Genomic DNA, 12,600 nt, shown 5'->3' on the forward strand with positions numbered 1-12,600 from the left:
TGGTGTGTGTGGGTCACAGATGGAGCAGTGGTGTGTGTGGTGTGTGTGGGTCAGAGATGGAGCAGTGGTGTGTGTGGGTCACAGATGGAGCAGTGGTGTGTGGTGTGTGTGTGGGTCACAGATGGAGCAGTGGTGTGTGTGGTGTGTGTGGGTCACAGATGGAGCAGTGGTGTGTGTGGTGTGTGTGGGTCACAGATGGAGCAGTGGTGTGTGTGGTGTGTGTGGGTCACAGATGGAGCAGTGGTGTGTGTGGTGGCGTGGGTCACAGATGGAGCAGTGGTGTGTGTGGTGTGTGGGTCAGAGATGGAGCAGTGGTGTGTGTAGTGTGTGTGGGTCAGAGATGGAGCAGTGGTGTGTGTGGTGGCGTGGGTCACAGATGGAGCAGTGGTGTGTGTGGTGGCGTGGGTCAGAGATGGAGCAGTGGTGTGTGTGGTGGCGTGGGTCACAGATGGAGCAGTGGTGTGTGTGGTGGCGTGGGTCACAGATGGAGCAGTGGTGTGTGTGGTGTGTGTGGGTCACAGATGGAGCAGTGGTGTGTGTGGTGGCGTGGGTCAGAGATGGAGCAGTGGTGTGTGTGGTGGCGTGGGTCACAGATGGAGCAGTGGTGTGTGTGGTGGCGTGGGTCACAGATGGAGCAGTGGTGTGTGTGGTGGCGTGGGTCAGAGATGGAGCAGTGGTGTGTGTGGTGGCGTGGGTCACAGATGGAGCAGTGGTGTGTGTGGTGTGTGTGGTGGCATGGGTCAGAGATGGAGCAGTGGTGTGTGTGGTGGCGTGGGTCAGAGATGGAGCAGTGGTGTGTGTGGTGGCGTGGGTCACAGATGGAGCAGTGGTGTGTGTGGTGGCGTGGGTCACAGATGGAGCAGTGGTGTGTGTGGTGGCGTGGGTCACAGATGGAGCAGTGGTGTGTGTGGTGTGTGTGGTGGCGTGGGTCAGAGATGGAGCAGTGGTGTGTGTGGTGTGTGTGGTGGCGTGGGTCAGAGATGGAGCAGTGGTGTGTGTGGTGGCGTGGGTCACAGATGGAGCAGTAGTGTGTGTGGTGGCGTGGGTCACAGATGGAGCAGTGGTGTGTGTGGTGTGTGTGGTGAGGAGATACCTCCGGCTGAGTGTTCCTGCAGGTGCAGCTCTACATGCTCCTGCAGGATGAAGCTGCTGCTGCACTCCAGCAGACACACTGGACAGGAGAACTGCTCTGTAATCCAACAGCAGTACAAGAAGATGTTTAACATGCAGTCCAGACTTAAGTTTCAATTTCAGAAAATGAAAAAGGGGGAATCACTGTGTCCTGCAGAGGGTTGGTGCCTCTGTTTGGCTTTGTTGTGCTGCGATGTCGTCCCACCAGTGTCGTCACCAGGAGGGCGCCTGACACCCCGCTGTGGGGTTTTGGAGCTTCCTGTTGATGAGGTGGTGTATGCTGCCTCTGCTGATGCTCGGAAACTTCTATCTGATGTTGTACCTTCATTCTGGCGGTCTGGTGCTGCCAGCAGCGAGCAGGACTGAGAGGTCTCAGGCTGAGAGCTCACAGAGGAACCAGCCTTGGCTCTAGCGGTGCTGGACGTGGACTGAGCGGGCTCCTGTGTAATCTCCTGGTTCTCTGCGTGTGCAGTGCTTATGTGGAAGCAGAGTTCATCATGGGAAACTCCAGACAGGGAACAGAATGGGCAGTGAGTGTCATTTTCCATATGGCTGAGGAGGAGATGGGTCTTCATGTCCTCCTCCAACATTATCTCCTCACCACAGATCTCACACTTCAGCATGGCAGCAGCCTGCAGACACAGAGGAGGGCTGAAGGCGTTAACCCAGTCACAACAGAAGGGGCTTGAGTCATATGACACATTGGGTTCATCATGGAGTGAAGTTATTTAGCAAGAAGGGAGATGCTTAGAGGTGTGTGTTCTTGCTGGCTTTGACAGTGGGGACTCCTACTGGTTGGTCTCGGGACCTGCAGGGTGTGAGTGGACCTGGTGAGAGCAGCAGGTCTGCAGCAGCAGAGGCCGTGACCAGACACCAGACTTACTGGGCAACAGGGCAGCTCAATAAATCCTCATAAAATCACTTTAATTACTCCCCCATGCTACGAGACAGTGGTCACGTTTATCGTGGTGTGAATATTTCATTATTATCACCAGCATGCATGTCTTTTTAAAAAAATATTTCTACTCCCCCAAGGATGCCCTTTGTCACCGGTTCTGTTCATAACTTTTATGGACAGAATTTCTAGGTGCAGCAGGGTGGTGGAGGGGGTCCAGTTTGTAGTGGGAGGGTGTCGTCTCTGCTCTTTGCAGATGACGTGGTCCTCTTAGCTCCATCAAGCCACCACCTCCAACTCTTGCTGGGACAGTTCACAGCTGAATGTGAAGCGGCTGGGATGAAAATCAGCACCTCCAAGTCTGAGGCCCTGGTCCTCAGCTGGAAAAGAGTGGCCTGCCCACTCCAGGTCGGGGGAGGTCCTGCCTCAGGTGGAGGAGTTTAAGTATCTCAGGGTCTGTTCACGAGTGAGGGTAGGATGGAGCCGGAGATTGACAGGTGGATTGGGGCGGCATCTGCAGTGATGAGGGTGCTAAACCAGTGCATCATGGTAAAGAGTGAGCTTAGCCAAATGGAGAGACTCTCGATTTACCTGTCAATCTACGTTCCTTGCTGAGGCTGCTGCTCCCACCACCTGGACCAACCGGATAAGAGGAGGAAGACGATGACAAAGATATTTCTAAGTGTGTATTTATCTATACATGAGGTTACTGTATTTTGGTACCATGTATTTATATGTAGGGGCGGCCCGGTGGAGCAGTGGTCCTCACGGTGGCCCCCCAGCAAGAAGGTTGTGGGTGGAGCCCCGGCTGCAGCACAGGATCTTTCTGGGTGAGTCTCCATGTTCTCCCTGTTCCTGCTGGGTTCTCTCTGGTACTCCAGCTTCCTCCACAGTCCAAAGACATCAAGAGGGACCAGGTTAATCCAGACTCTAAATTGACCGTAGGCGTGGCTGGGAGAGCCAATGGTCGTCTGTCTCTATGTGTTGGCCCTGCCATGGACTGGTGACCCCGCCTCTCACCTGAAGGCTGGTACCCATGGAAATGCTAGCTTCCTTTTGTGCAGGAGGGATGCCTGATGCCTGTCGCTACATGAAATATGAATAAATATCACTCTCACTCTTAATGTGTCATGACTGTATTATTCTCTGTACTATAGTATTGAAACTGCTTGTACTTCTAAACATGTCGGTTTACAGCAGGTTGGATCCTTCTCACCATGAATGTCAATCATATGAAACCTCATTCGGGTCGGTGGCTGCAGGCCCACCCACCACCTTGTCTGTGTATTCTTTTCATCCTCTGTTCGTCCTTGTCCTTTTTTCTGACAGTGGACCAACAGAGCAGCACAAACTCAGTGATTCTGGGTCAGAACCAGCTCCTCAGACCACACATGAACTAATCAATGAGTATATTCCAGCTCTGTGTTGGCCATGACCCTCACGACGTCACATCGCCATGCCCCCTCATACAATCGGCACTGCACTGGCTGGCGAAACGAGAAGCCAGAGAAAGACGCACAGACTTGGATGTGCACTCATGGTTAAGGACAGAAAGATGTGGCAGAGCTTCTCTGCTGCCGGACTCCAAGAACGCGCGTCTCTCCTCGCGGACGGTCGTTGAACGGGCTGGATGGAGTTCCCGCGGGTTCACGATCCGGTGTTACCCGGTGTTCGGTGCAGGTGCCGCCCCGCAGTAGCGGCGTCCCAACAGCAGCCACCGCCTCCGCTCGTGTGTACGAAGAGAACTACTCACCTCACCCCACATCCAAGGATGGAGGAACCAGAAGCTTCGACTGAGCGGAATCACGGGTCCAGTGTTCAAGCTAATGGCGCCACAATGAACGGTTGCACTTCCGGCTTAGCCTTTCACAATACAATGATTACAGCGAGGAAATTGCACGTTCAGCAATTTACAAAATCCCTTCGTTGATTGTCCCTCTGTCTTTAAAAACCATATTTAGTCGTAATAAATGTGGTTTATATATTTGATTTTTACGCGTAAAAGATGATCTGACTAACTATTACTACACTCATGGTTTTCCCCGAACCCGGAACGACGGTCGACAGCTGACGGAAGTGGCGTAAATGTTGTTGACGCGAGGGGTTTGCTGGGAACGTTTTAAAAAGACGCCATTTTGCCGTGAGAAGCAGAGGAGGGGGAGCTGCGGGATTGTAGTTTTTAACAGCGTGCGTGGCTTCAGGTACAGCAGGTCTTCCGTGGGTAAGGATCCGTGTGTGTCCGTGTGACCCGATCGGATGTTGTTGTCATGACTGCCGGATGCGCGTGAGCTACCCGAGCCGCGGCCGTAGCCTCAGCTAGCTGTGATGCTAGCTGAGAGGCTGACAAGAAACAGCCACCAAAACCTTCCTCCGGTGGCATGTGGCCCTGTCACCTAAGCCTCGGCGGCGTGTATGTGGTGTTGGTGTAGACGGGTTGACTCCCCGTGGCTCCGGTCAGACTAGAGCCCTGACAGCTAGCAGTGCAGCGTTAGCATGTATCCAGCTGGCTTCTCTCAGGGGACGAGTGACCTCCTTCCTGAGTGACTGGCGAGTCCCGGGACAGGTTCCTCTACGGAGCAACCAAACGACCGGACAGTCTGATCAGATGATCGCTGGTATCGTCTCGACTCAGCCTGTCGGTGCTGTGTCTCCTCCGCTGGGATACGATGGAAATGCAGATAGCAAACATGAACGACACCGGGTGAGCCGGTGGGTGTTAACGGGAACAGGACTCATTTTTCTGGGGCTCCACGGTTAAGTCACGCGAGTTCATTGTGTCGTGATCTCACGTTTATGGAAGGAGGTTGTTGGGATGTAAGGATCTACTAAAACCATAAATAAGCCTTCATCGCATCCCGGCCCGGCCGCCAGGCGGTGGTGGAGTTCTGCTGCTAAATGTTCGGTTGGCGGGTGGAGTAAATGAAATAGAAGATCCTGATTGTGACAGCTTTGGTCTGAATGGAATGTGAGCCCCATTCTTCTGTTGGACGTACATTCATGAAAGCAATGTCGACTAAGTGGTTTGAGAAAACCTTGTAACATTTACATAAAATAATGTCCATGACACCAACCTGTGTTAGAAAGTTGAACTGAAGGAAGGTCCAGGGATTGGAGTAAGAATCCGCCAGCTCTGAGGCGGGCTGCCTCTGAGGAACATCCCCAGCTTCTCTCCAAGTAGCAGGATGTGTTCCCTCCAGTGGGTGCACTTCCCTCACAGCTGCCTGTTTTGTTCCCGGACTCTTCAGACGTGATGGCGAGCCCTGGGAAAGAGAACTACAGGATGAAGAGCTACAAGAACAAAGCATTGAATCCGCAGGAGATGCGTCGCAGGAGAGAGGAGGAGGGAATCCAGCTACGCAAGCAGAAGAGAGAGGAGCAGGTACAACTTGTATTTGTTTCAGTGTCTTCAAGTCTTAAAAGTTTTATAATATAGTGTTCAACTGTTTTGTTTTGGTAGTTCATGGTTTACCAGTGTGAGTTTGGGTGCTACAGTCGCATTACTAAAAGTTGAGTCTAGCCGATGTTCTGCTGTCCGGGTCCATGAGGTCTGCTGGACTTCTCAGGGAGTAAATCTCCTCAGCAGAGGTCCTGCATGTGTATGTCACTGTGCTGGTGTGTGTGTGTGTGTGTGTGTGTGTGAGTGAGAGGGCATTTCATGAATGACAGCTGATGTAAGTTCTGCTCACACGGCAGTTGAGATCACGTCTTTCAAATCAGGAGACAATTGACGCCCAGACAAAACACACCCAGTCCTGCTCACGCTGGTGTTTGCTTGCTGTTTTATGAACTCCAAGCGTTGGTTGATGTGTGAGCCTGATCACCAACAAGCAAACACCAGTGTGAGCAGGACTGGGTGTGTTTTGTCTGGGCGTCATTAGTCTCCTGATTTGAAAGACGTGATCTTGATCTCAACCGCCGTCTCCACCCCTCATGTGAAGCGCTGCTCAGTCAGGGACTCCTCCTCTGCCCACAGCTGTTTAAGAGGAGAAACGTGTGTGTTCCTTCAAATGACGAGTCGATGCTGGAATGTCCCATCCAGGATCCAGACGTCAGCTCCACGGTTCCTCTGTCAGGTGTAAGTGTTGCTCCCTGCTGTCCCCCTCACATGTCAAGATCTGGTATGACCTTTCTGACCTTGATCAACAAGCCCAGGTTCCATCTTCCTCCTTGTTCTCTGAATGGCTGCAATGGGAGCGTCATGCCGATGAGGATTAATTGCGTGTTGATGTTTGCAGGATGGAGTCATAACTCCAGATATGATTCAGATGATCTTCTCTGAAGACCCGGACCAGCAGCTCATCGCTACCCAGAAATTCAGGAAACTACTCTCCAAAGGTTGGTGTTTAAAGTGGAACTTGAGTTCTCCTGTTGTGGGCGATGGAAGCCAAAGAAGAGCTCAGTACCAGATTGATAATCCAATTATTTTGATTACACATTCATTGTTTCAGTCCTTTCAAACAAAGAGATTAAAACAATTAGTGGATCCAGACTCGGCCGTACCAGGATTTCCTGCCTCGGTCTTTAATGAGCCTGAGTCATGTGATCACGGCTCTTCCAGCATTTCTCCTTTGTCCATCGATTCATGTGGAAGACCATCTGCAGAAGTTACTGATTAAAACAGCCGTTAGTTGCAGCTCCAGTTTCAGCCACTTGTTCATTGCATCAAACAGTTTTCTGTGGAACTCAGGAAAGACTCGTCTTGTTGACGCGAACTCTAACAAATCAACCCTCTGGTGATGAGAAGTTCTCTACTCATTGTGCACGTCGGAGTCACTTCTTTGTTTTCTAGCTCCAAACTTTGAATCAGATCACATTCAGATGAAGTTGGTGTGTGTGGGTGATGTGTGCAGAGCCCAACCCTCCCATTGATGAGGTCATTTCCACTCCTGGCGTGGTGAATCGTTTTGTGGAATTCCTGAAGCGGAGTGAGAACTGTACGCTGCAGGTAGGAACGCCACCTCACCACTGACCTTCTGTACGAAGCTCTCCCAGCAACACGTGGGGTTCATGTTGAGTCGTTGGATGTCTACTTTCTAAAGCTTCAGCTGAAGATGCGTCTCACGCCCACCAAGGGAAGTTCCTTTACTTTGTCTGGTCCACTACAACAGACCTGCAGTAGATCCCTGGGAGTAGATCATGAAGATGATGGTGTTTCTGTTGAATCTGTTGGAGGGACCTGTTGTCATTTGGTGGCTGTGGTTCGTGGTGCTGTTGAGCTCCTCTGGCTTGTCCAACAGTGTCCCTCCTGTTCATGTGAATGTAGGTGTCAGACTGTCAGGAGGAGCTGCCAGCAGCACCGTGGTAGTGAGCACATCTCTCAGGCAGGTTCGATGCTTCCTAACATCCATGCTGATGTGTGTGTTTGCACCAGTTTGAGGCAGCCTGGGCTCTAACCAACATCGCCTCGGGGACCTTCCTGCACACCAAGGTGGTGATTGAAACAGGCGCTGTGCCCATTTTCATTGAGCTGCTGAACTCTGAGTATGAGGACGTCCAGGAACAGGTGAGACACGTTCGACCCAGGCACGAGGGGCCTGTACACCTGGAGCCGTTCCTGGGGAGGGGTCGGCATCTTTCACTAGCTCATGATTTGAGTTTTCATGTCCGAGTTTATTTCTAAATCAGTTATTGGTTAAACGAAAAGAGAAATTCAGTCTCTCTGCAGTGCACAGGTGCCAGATTCAAAGCTTTTGCCGGTGTCCTCGTCGGATCTAAAGTAAGAATCAGAAATGACGGACAAGCCAGGGTGTGTTTGTCATACACACCTTTTGTTGGCTCCAGATGTTCTGGTCTGTGGTCATTTAGTTCAGATATCAAGAAGAATCCATTTATCATGAGTCAGCCTGCACCAGGCTGGAGACATCAAGGACAAAACTGAGGAGGACCTCATTAAAACACAAAAGGCTTCACAGACATTTCTGTATGAATATGCAACATTTGAGTAACTCAGATGTCATGCATGTTCCAATAGAAGAACACCATCAACATCACCCCCCCGACACACACACACTGTTCGTGTCATGTTCTTGATAAAGGTAGATAGATAGACAGCCATCTTTACTGTCACACCAGCCCACTTGGAAAGGAACTAAAAGCAAAACCGTCCAACAGCACCACTCGCTGGCTCTGAAACCACCATGACAGTCCAGATCATCTGTGGGGGCAGTGGACTCAGTGTGTGTGTGTGTGTGTGTGTTTCAGGCGGTGTGGGCGCTGGGGAACATAGCTGGAGATAACGCGGAATGCAGAGACTATGTCCTCAACTGTGGCATCCTGCCGTCTCTGCAGCAGTAAGTCCTCCTGCTGTCTTCGTGTGTCCGTCTAACAGGTCCTTTCTCATCTAACATCTGGATTTTCCTGCTCAGGCTGCTTGCGAAGTCCAACCGTCTTACAACAACCCGCAATGCAGTGTGGGCTCTGTCCAACCTGTGCCGGGGCAAGAACCCACCGCCGGACTTTACCAAGGTCCTTCATGTTGTTGAGAGCTTTGACCACTGAAGCTTATCCTCTTGAATTGTGTCCCTGGACTGAAGCTGCCGCTGCTTGTCTTGTGTGTCAGGTGTCTCCCTGCCTCAGCGTGCTGTCCAGGCTGCTGTTCAGCAGCGATCCTGACGTGTTGGCTGATGCTTGCTGGGCTCTGTCCTACCTGTCTGATGGCCCCAACGAGAAGATCCAGACGGTCATCGACTCTGGCGTCTGCCGCAGGCTGGTGGAGCTGTTGATGTAAGACACAGACCAGGGGGGCTAGCGATGGCGAGATTTTGTTTGTGTCAGAGATGAAGGAAAGATAAGAGTCAAATGATATTAAATGTACTTATTCAAAATGATGTGCTTCTACCACTTCGCATCATGATAGATGTTGTTTCTGTGAGAGTCTTCAGTCCCTCGTTAGCCCTGGCAGACCAGACCCAGGGAGGGTTTCCCCAGATGACATCCCCGCTAGTCACAGATTTGGACCGTTGGGAGAGATGAGAGGAACTAAATGAGAGGTGTGTGTTTGTGTTTTCAGGCACACTGACTACAAGGTTGTGTCTCCAGCTCTACGTGCAGTGGGCAACATCGTGACAGGAGATGACATCCAGACACAGGTGGAGATCATGACCTCACCCACTCTGGCTGCTCTTAACACCACTGTCATGAGTCAAGAACACGCGTGTGATGTTTTGTCATCTCAGGTGATCCTGAACTGCTCAGCGCTGCCGTGTTTACTGCACCTGCTCAGCAGTCCCAAGGAGTCCATCAAGAAGGAGGCGTGCTGGACCGTGTCCAACATCACAGCGGGGAACAGAGCTCAGATTCAGGTGGCGGCGGCAGCATGTCATGTCCGAGCAGTGGCAGTGCCTCCATGTGGCTGACACCCTTCTTCTCTCTTCAGAATGTGATTGATGCCAACATCTTCCCAGTGCTGATCGAGATCCTTCAGAAAGCCGAGTTCCGTACGAGGAAGGAGGCGGCGTGGGCCATTACCAACGCCACCTCTGGTGGCACGCCAGCACAGATCAGGTTGGTTTGCTAGTGCTTTGTATTTCCCTCTCCAACCAAAAGGGGGCAGCATTTGACAAGAGACAGATGGAAAGTGAATGAAAGTATAAGAATGCTGGTCTGGCAGCTTCACCACCGCTGCCAGGATGAAAGGCACTGTCCCAATGGGACTCGAACCCTTCAGTGTCTGTTGTCCCAGCATGTGTCAGACAGATGAAGGATTTGGGTCAATCCAGAGCTAACAGATGGGATCTGGACGTCCCTTCTGGTTGGTTTGAATAGATGATGTCAAGTTTCTGTGCGTGTGTGTGTGTGTGTGTGTGTGAGAGTAGGTACCTGGTGTCTCTGAACGCCATTAAGCCCATGTGTGACCTGCTGACAGTGATGGACTCCAAGATTGTGCAGGTGTCTCTGAATGGCCTGGAGAACATCCTTAGACTAGGAGAACAGGAGGCCAAACAGAATGGAACCGGCATCAACCCTTACTGTGCTCTCATCGAGGAGGCTTATGGTAAAACACACACACACACACACGTTTCAGGGTCCCCTCCCCCAGTCAGTAGCTTCCAGTAGGTGTTGCCATCTCGGCTCTGAGATCAGTTGACTCAGAATGTACCAACATGGCAGAAATGGTTCCAGGTCCAAAACTCTGTAGAACGCAGTGATGTAACGTGGGCGTGTCTTCAGTCATTAGTCAGACTTTTGTATGTAGCACGTAGACTGGAATATGACTGGAATATTTAGAATCAGGCCAACGGTTACAGAACTGTCAGGGATCAAACTGTCGAGCTGGGTTTTACTAGGCCGAGCCAGCCAGCTGAGAACGTCTCCAGAAAAAATACTGAATCAAAACCTACCAAATGTCAAACGGGTGTGTGTGTGTGCGTGTGTGCGCGCGCACGTGTGTTCATGTTTGTTCAGGCTTGGACAAGATCGAGTTCCTGCAGAGTCATGAGAACCAGGAGATCTACCAAAAGGCCTTTGACCTGATCGAACACTACTTTGGCGTGGAGGAAGAGGACGCCAGCCTGGCGCCCCAGGTGGACCAGAGTCAGGGCCAATTCATCTTCCAGCAGCAGGAAGGACCCATGGAGGGCTTCCAGCTCTAACCCCTCCGCCCCTCCCTCCCTTGTTCTGGTCTCTAAACCCCCAGCAAAGATGGCGGCCTGCTGGCCTGTGAGCTCTCCTGGGTGCTCAGCTTGTCTCTCCTGCGCCGGCTCCACCAGCTCCCCAGACCTTCACCTCTACTCTGCCTTCACAACGTCACCCACTCTGGAGAGACATGGAGATCTGTGAATACTGAGACGGCAGGCGAGCGAACAGCAGCTGATAGGTGCTGACTGAGAGTGAGGGAGTCTGTAGGCGGGACTTCCGCCGTGGAAAGACCACTCACGCGAAGAGAGAACTCTGCTACTTTTCTTTGACGTCCTGTGATATTGTCTTGATCCTTCTAAATGATGTAAATGCTCTTTGTGTTACAGTTCGACTCTTGTAGTATCAGAACCCAGATCCCTCTTTGAATGTGAAACTACCTCTTCAGTCCTCCGAGAAAGAGAAAGGAAAGAAGAAACCGATGGAGTGATTTCTTTATTCAGACTAAAATCCAGAGCAGAGTAGAATCTCTAGTGTTCACATTAGGGGTTGAAGCCTGGAGGCAGGTAGTGGATGTAAACGCAGTACTACTGTATGTTCTGGTGTTGCCATAGTTCCTACGTGTGCTGCCCTCTGAGCTGCGTCCCCTCTGCTATTTATCAATCGTGTGGAAGCTGCTTCCAACCGTGACTGACGGCGACTGCTCCCTGAAGGAGGGACGTGGACAAGCGGCGGGAATCACTTCTGTTGCGGGGTCCCGGTTGCTCACTCGTGTTTTTGCTGCTTCTTTTTGCCTGATTTCTGACTGCAGCATCAGGTGCTCTGTTCCACGATGCAGTGTGAGCAACGTCTCACCAGAGAAGAGGTCTTTGTCTCCTTCCTTGCCAGCCTGAACTAGTAACACGTGTCATGAATCATAGTTTCCGCCTGCAGTTGTGTCCCTTGATATGATGGGAGTGGTCAACGGGACTGGAGGGTTTTGTATATTATATATACATGGAAGAAAGACTCGATGTGATGGTGGGAAGGTGTGATGTGCAGTTGTATCTCATTCCTGCTTCTCCTCCATCTTTTCTGTTTGGTTCTGAAGAGCTGCGGCGACTCCTGAGTTTTATTGTTCCAGGTTCCGACTTGGAAGCACAGTGTTAATTTTCCTACTTGAAGGCTCTTTCCTTGAATCATGTTTTCATGCACATTTGAATATAGCAACATCAGTTGGTGGAGAACCGGACATGAAAATCTATATTTACATAGAAATGGAAAAAAAAAACATTTGTAATGCAGAAAATGACATCAAGCACATTCAATCGTGTATAGTTTTCTAATATTCCTGGTTTGTATGATTGTATATCATTATTTTGGTTTTGGTAGTGTAATGGTTTTCTCCTGTTTGGGACTTCAGTTGCTGTGTTCTCGTGGCTCTCAGTAGAACTGCTCTGTTAGAACTCCAGCGGGCCGTGTACAGGATGCAGCCCCAGTATGTGGAACGCGGACGGGACCACATGGAGCTGGACGTGCAGCTGCCCGGCCCCTGAGTGTGGGGAAGCACACTTGATATTGTGTAACAAGAACTAATAAATGGATCTGTTGGACTCAGACCCTCCACGCCAGTGTCTCTGCTCTGTTCTGGAAGCTTTATTCCTCCTGGTCCTTTGTACTCGCCTGCTCAAATTCCCGTGTTCTATCAGTCTCACTCATGTGCACATGCATCTTGATGGCTGCCTTGAGAAACTCTCACCTGTGTTTTTGTCAGGCAGGTGCATGGAAGATGACCAAAGACACACCTATTAGCACCTTGACGCAACCCAACAGAAAGGTTTTCAAGGTGGAACTGTAAGAAGAACTCCTGTGGAGATTTGTCCACTTCTCAAAGTTGGTCTTTGAACACACACAAAAAAGACCTCAGATATCAAATTCCAGAGCTTTGGAGTTTTCATGGGACTCAGGATTTGTTTTCCAAGGAAACGAGTGCAGGAATGTAACCAAAAGTGACGAAGTCC

The 12,600-nt window shown here is 50.9% G+C and overlaps 2 protein-coding genes across 7 annotated transcripts in view; one reads left to right on the forward strand and one right to left on the reverse strand.

The window, feature by feature from the left end:
- Nucleotides 1-4,084, reverse strand: part of zup1 (zinc finger containing ubiquitin peptidase 1) — a 32,541-nt gene extending 28,457 nt beyond the window's left edge. For 2 of the 5 annotated variants that reach the window (XM_086219270.1, XM_086219269.1), the window contains exons 1-3: nt 3,780-4,082; nt 1,277-1,763; nt 1,094-1,189 (exon numbers count right to left, since the gene is read on the reverse strand). In XM_086219270.1, coding sequence (XP_086075396.1) covers nt 1,094-1,189; nt 1,277-1,763; nt 3,780-3,791 — 595 coding nt within the window. In that variant the 5' untranslated portion in view covers nt 3,792-4,082. The other 3 variants (XM_086219273.1, XM_086219272.1, XM_086219271.1) reach the window with 3 other exon arrangements.
- A 23-nt stretch (nt 4,085-4,107) lies between these two features.
- On the forward strand, nt 4,108-12,205 carry kpna5 (karyopherin alpha 5 (importin alpha 6)). 2 transcript variants are annotated; one of them, XM_086219274.1, is made up of 14 exons: nt 4,108-4,247; nt 5,272-5,405; nt 6,000-6,101; nt 6,262-6,361; nt 6,877-6,971; nt 7,398-7,529; nt 8,228-8,316; nt 8,392-8,491; nt 8,586-8,749; nt 9,036-9,114; nt 9,202-9,327; nt 9,402-9,529; nt 9,841-10,019; nt 10,430-12,205. In XM_086219274.1, exons 1-14 carry the CDS (start codon nt 4,112-4,114, stop codon nt 10,615-10,617), a joined length of 1,752 nt encoding a protein of 583 aa, XP_086075400.1. In that variant the 5' UTR covers nt 4,108-4,111; the 3' UTR covers nt 10,618-12,205. The 2 variants fall into 2 exon arrangements, with proteins under 2 accessions (XP_086075400.1, XP_086075401.1); XM_086219275.1 differs by having other exon boundaries at nt 4,125-4,227.
- The last annotated feature ends 395 nt before the right edge of the window (nt 12,206-12,600 follow it).

The sequence above is a fragment of the Aulostomus chinensis genome, chromosome 11 (genome assembly GCF_037954235.1).
Source record: "Aulostomus chinensis isolate RoL2024-O1b breed Wild chromosome 11, RoL_Achi_v1.0, whole genome shotgun sequence".
Lineage (NCBI taxonomy): Eukaryota > Metazoa > Chordata > Actinopteri > Syngnathiformes > Aulostomidae > Aulostomus > Aulostomus chinensis.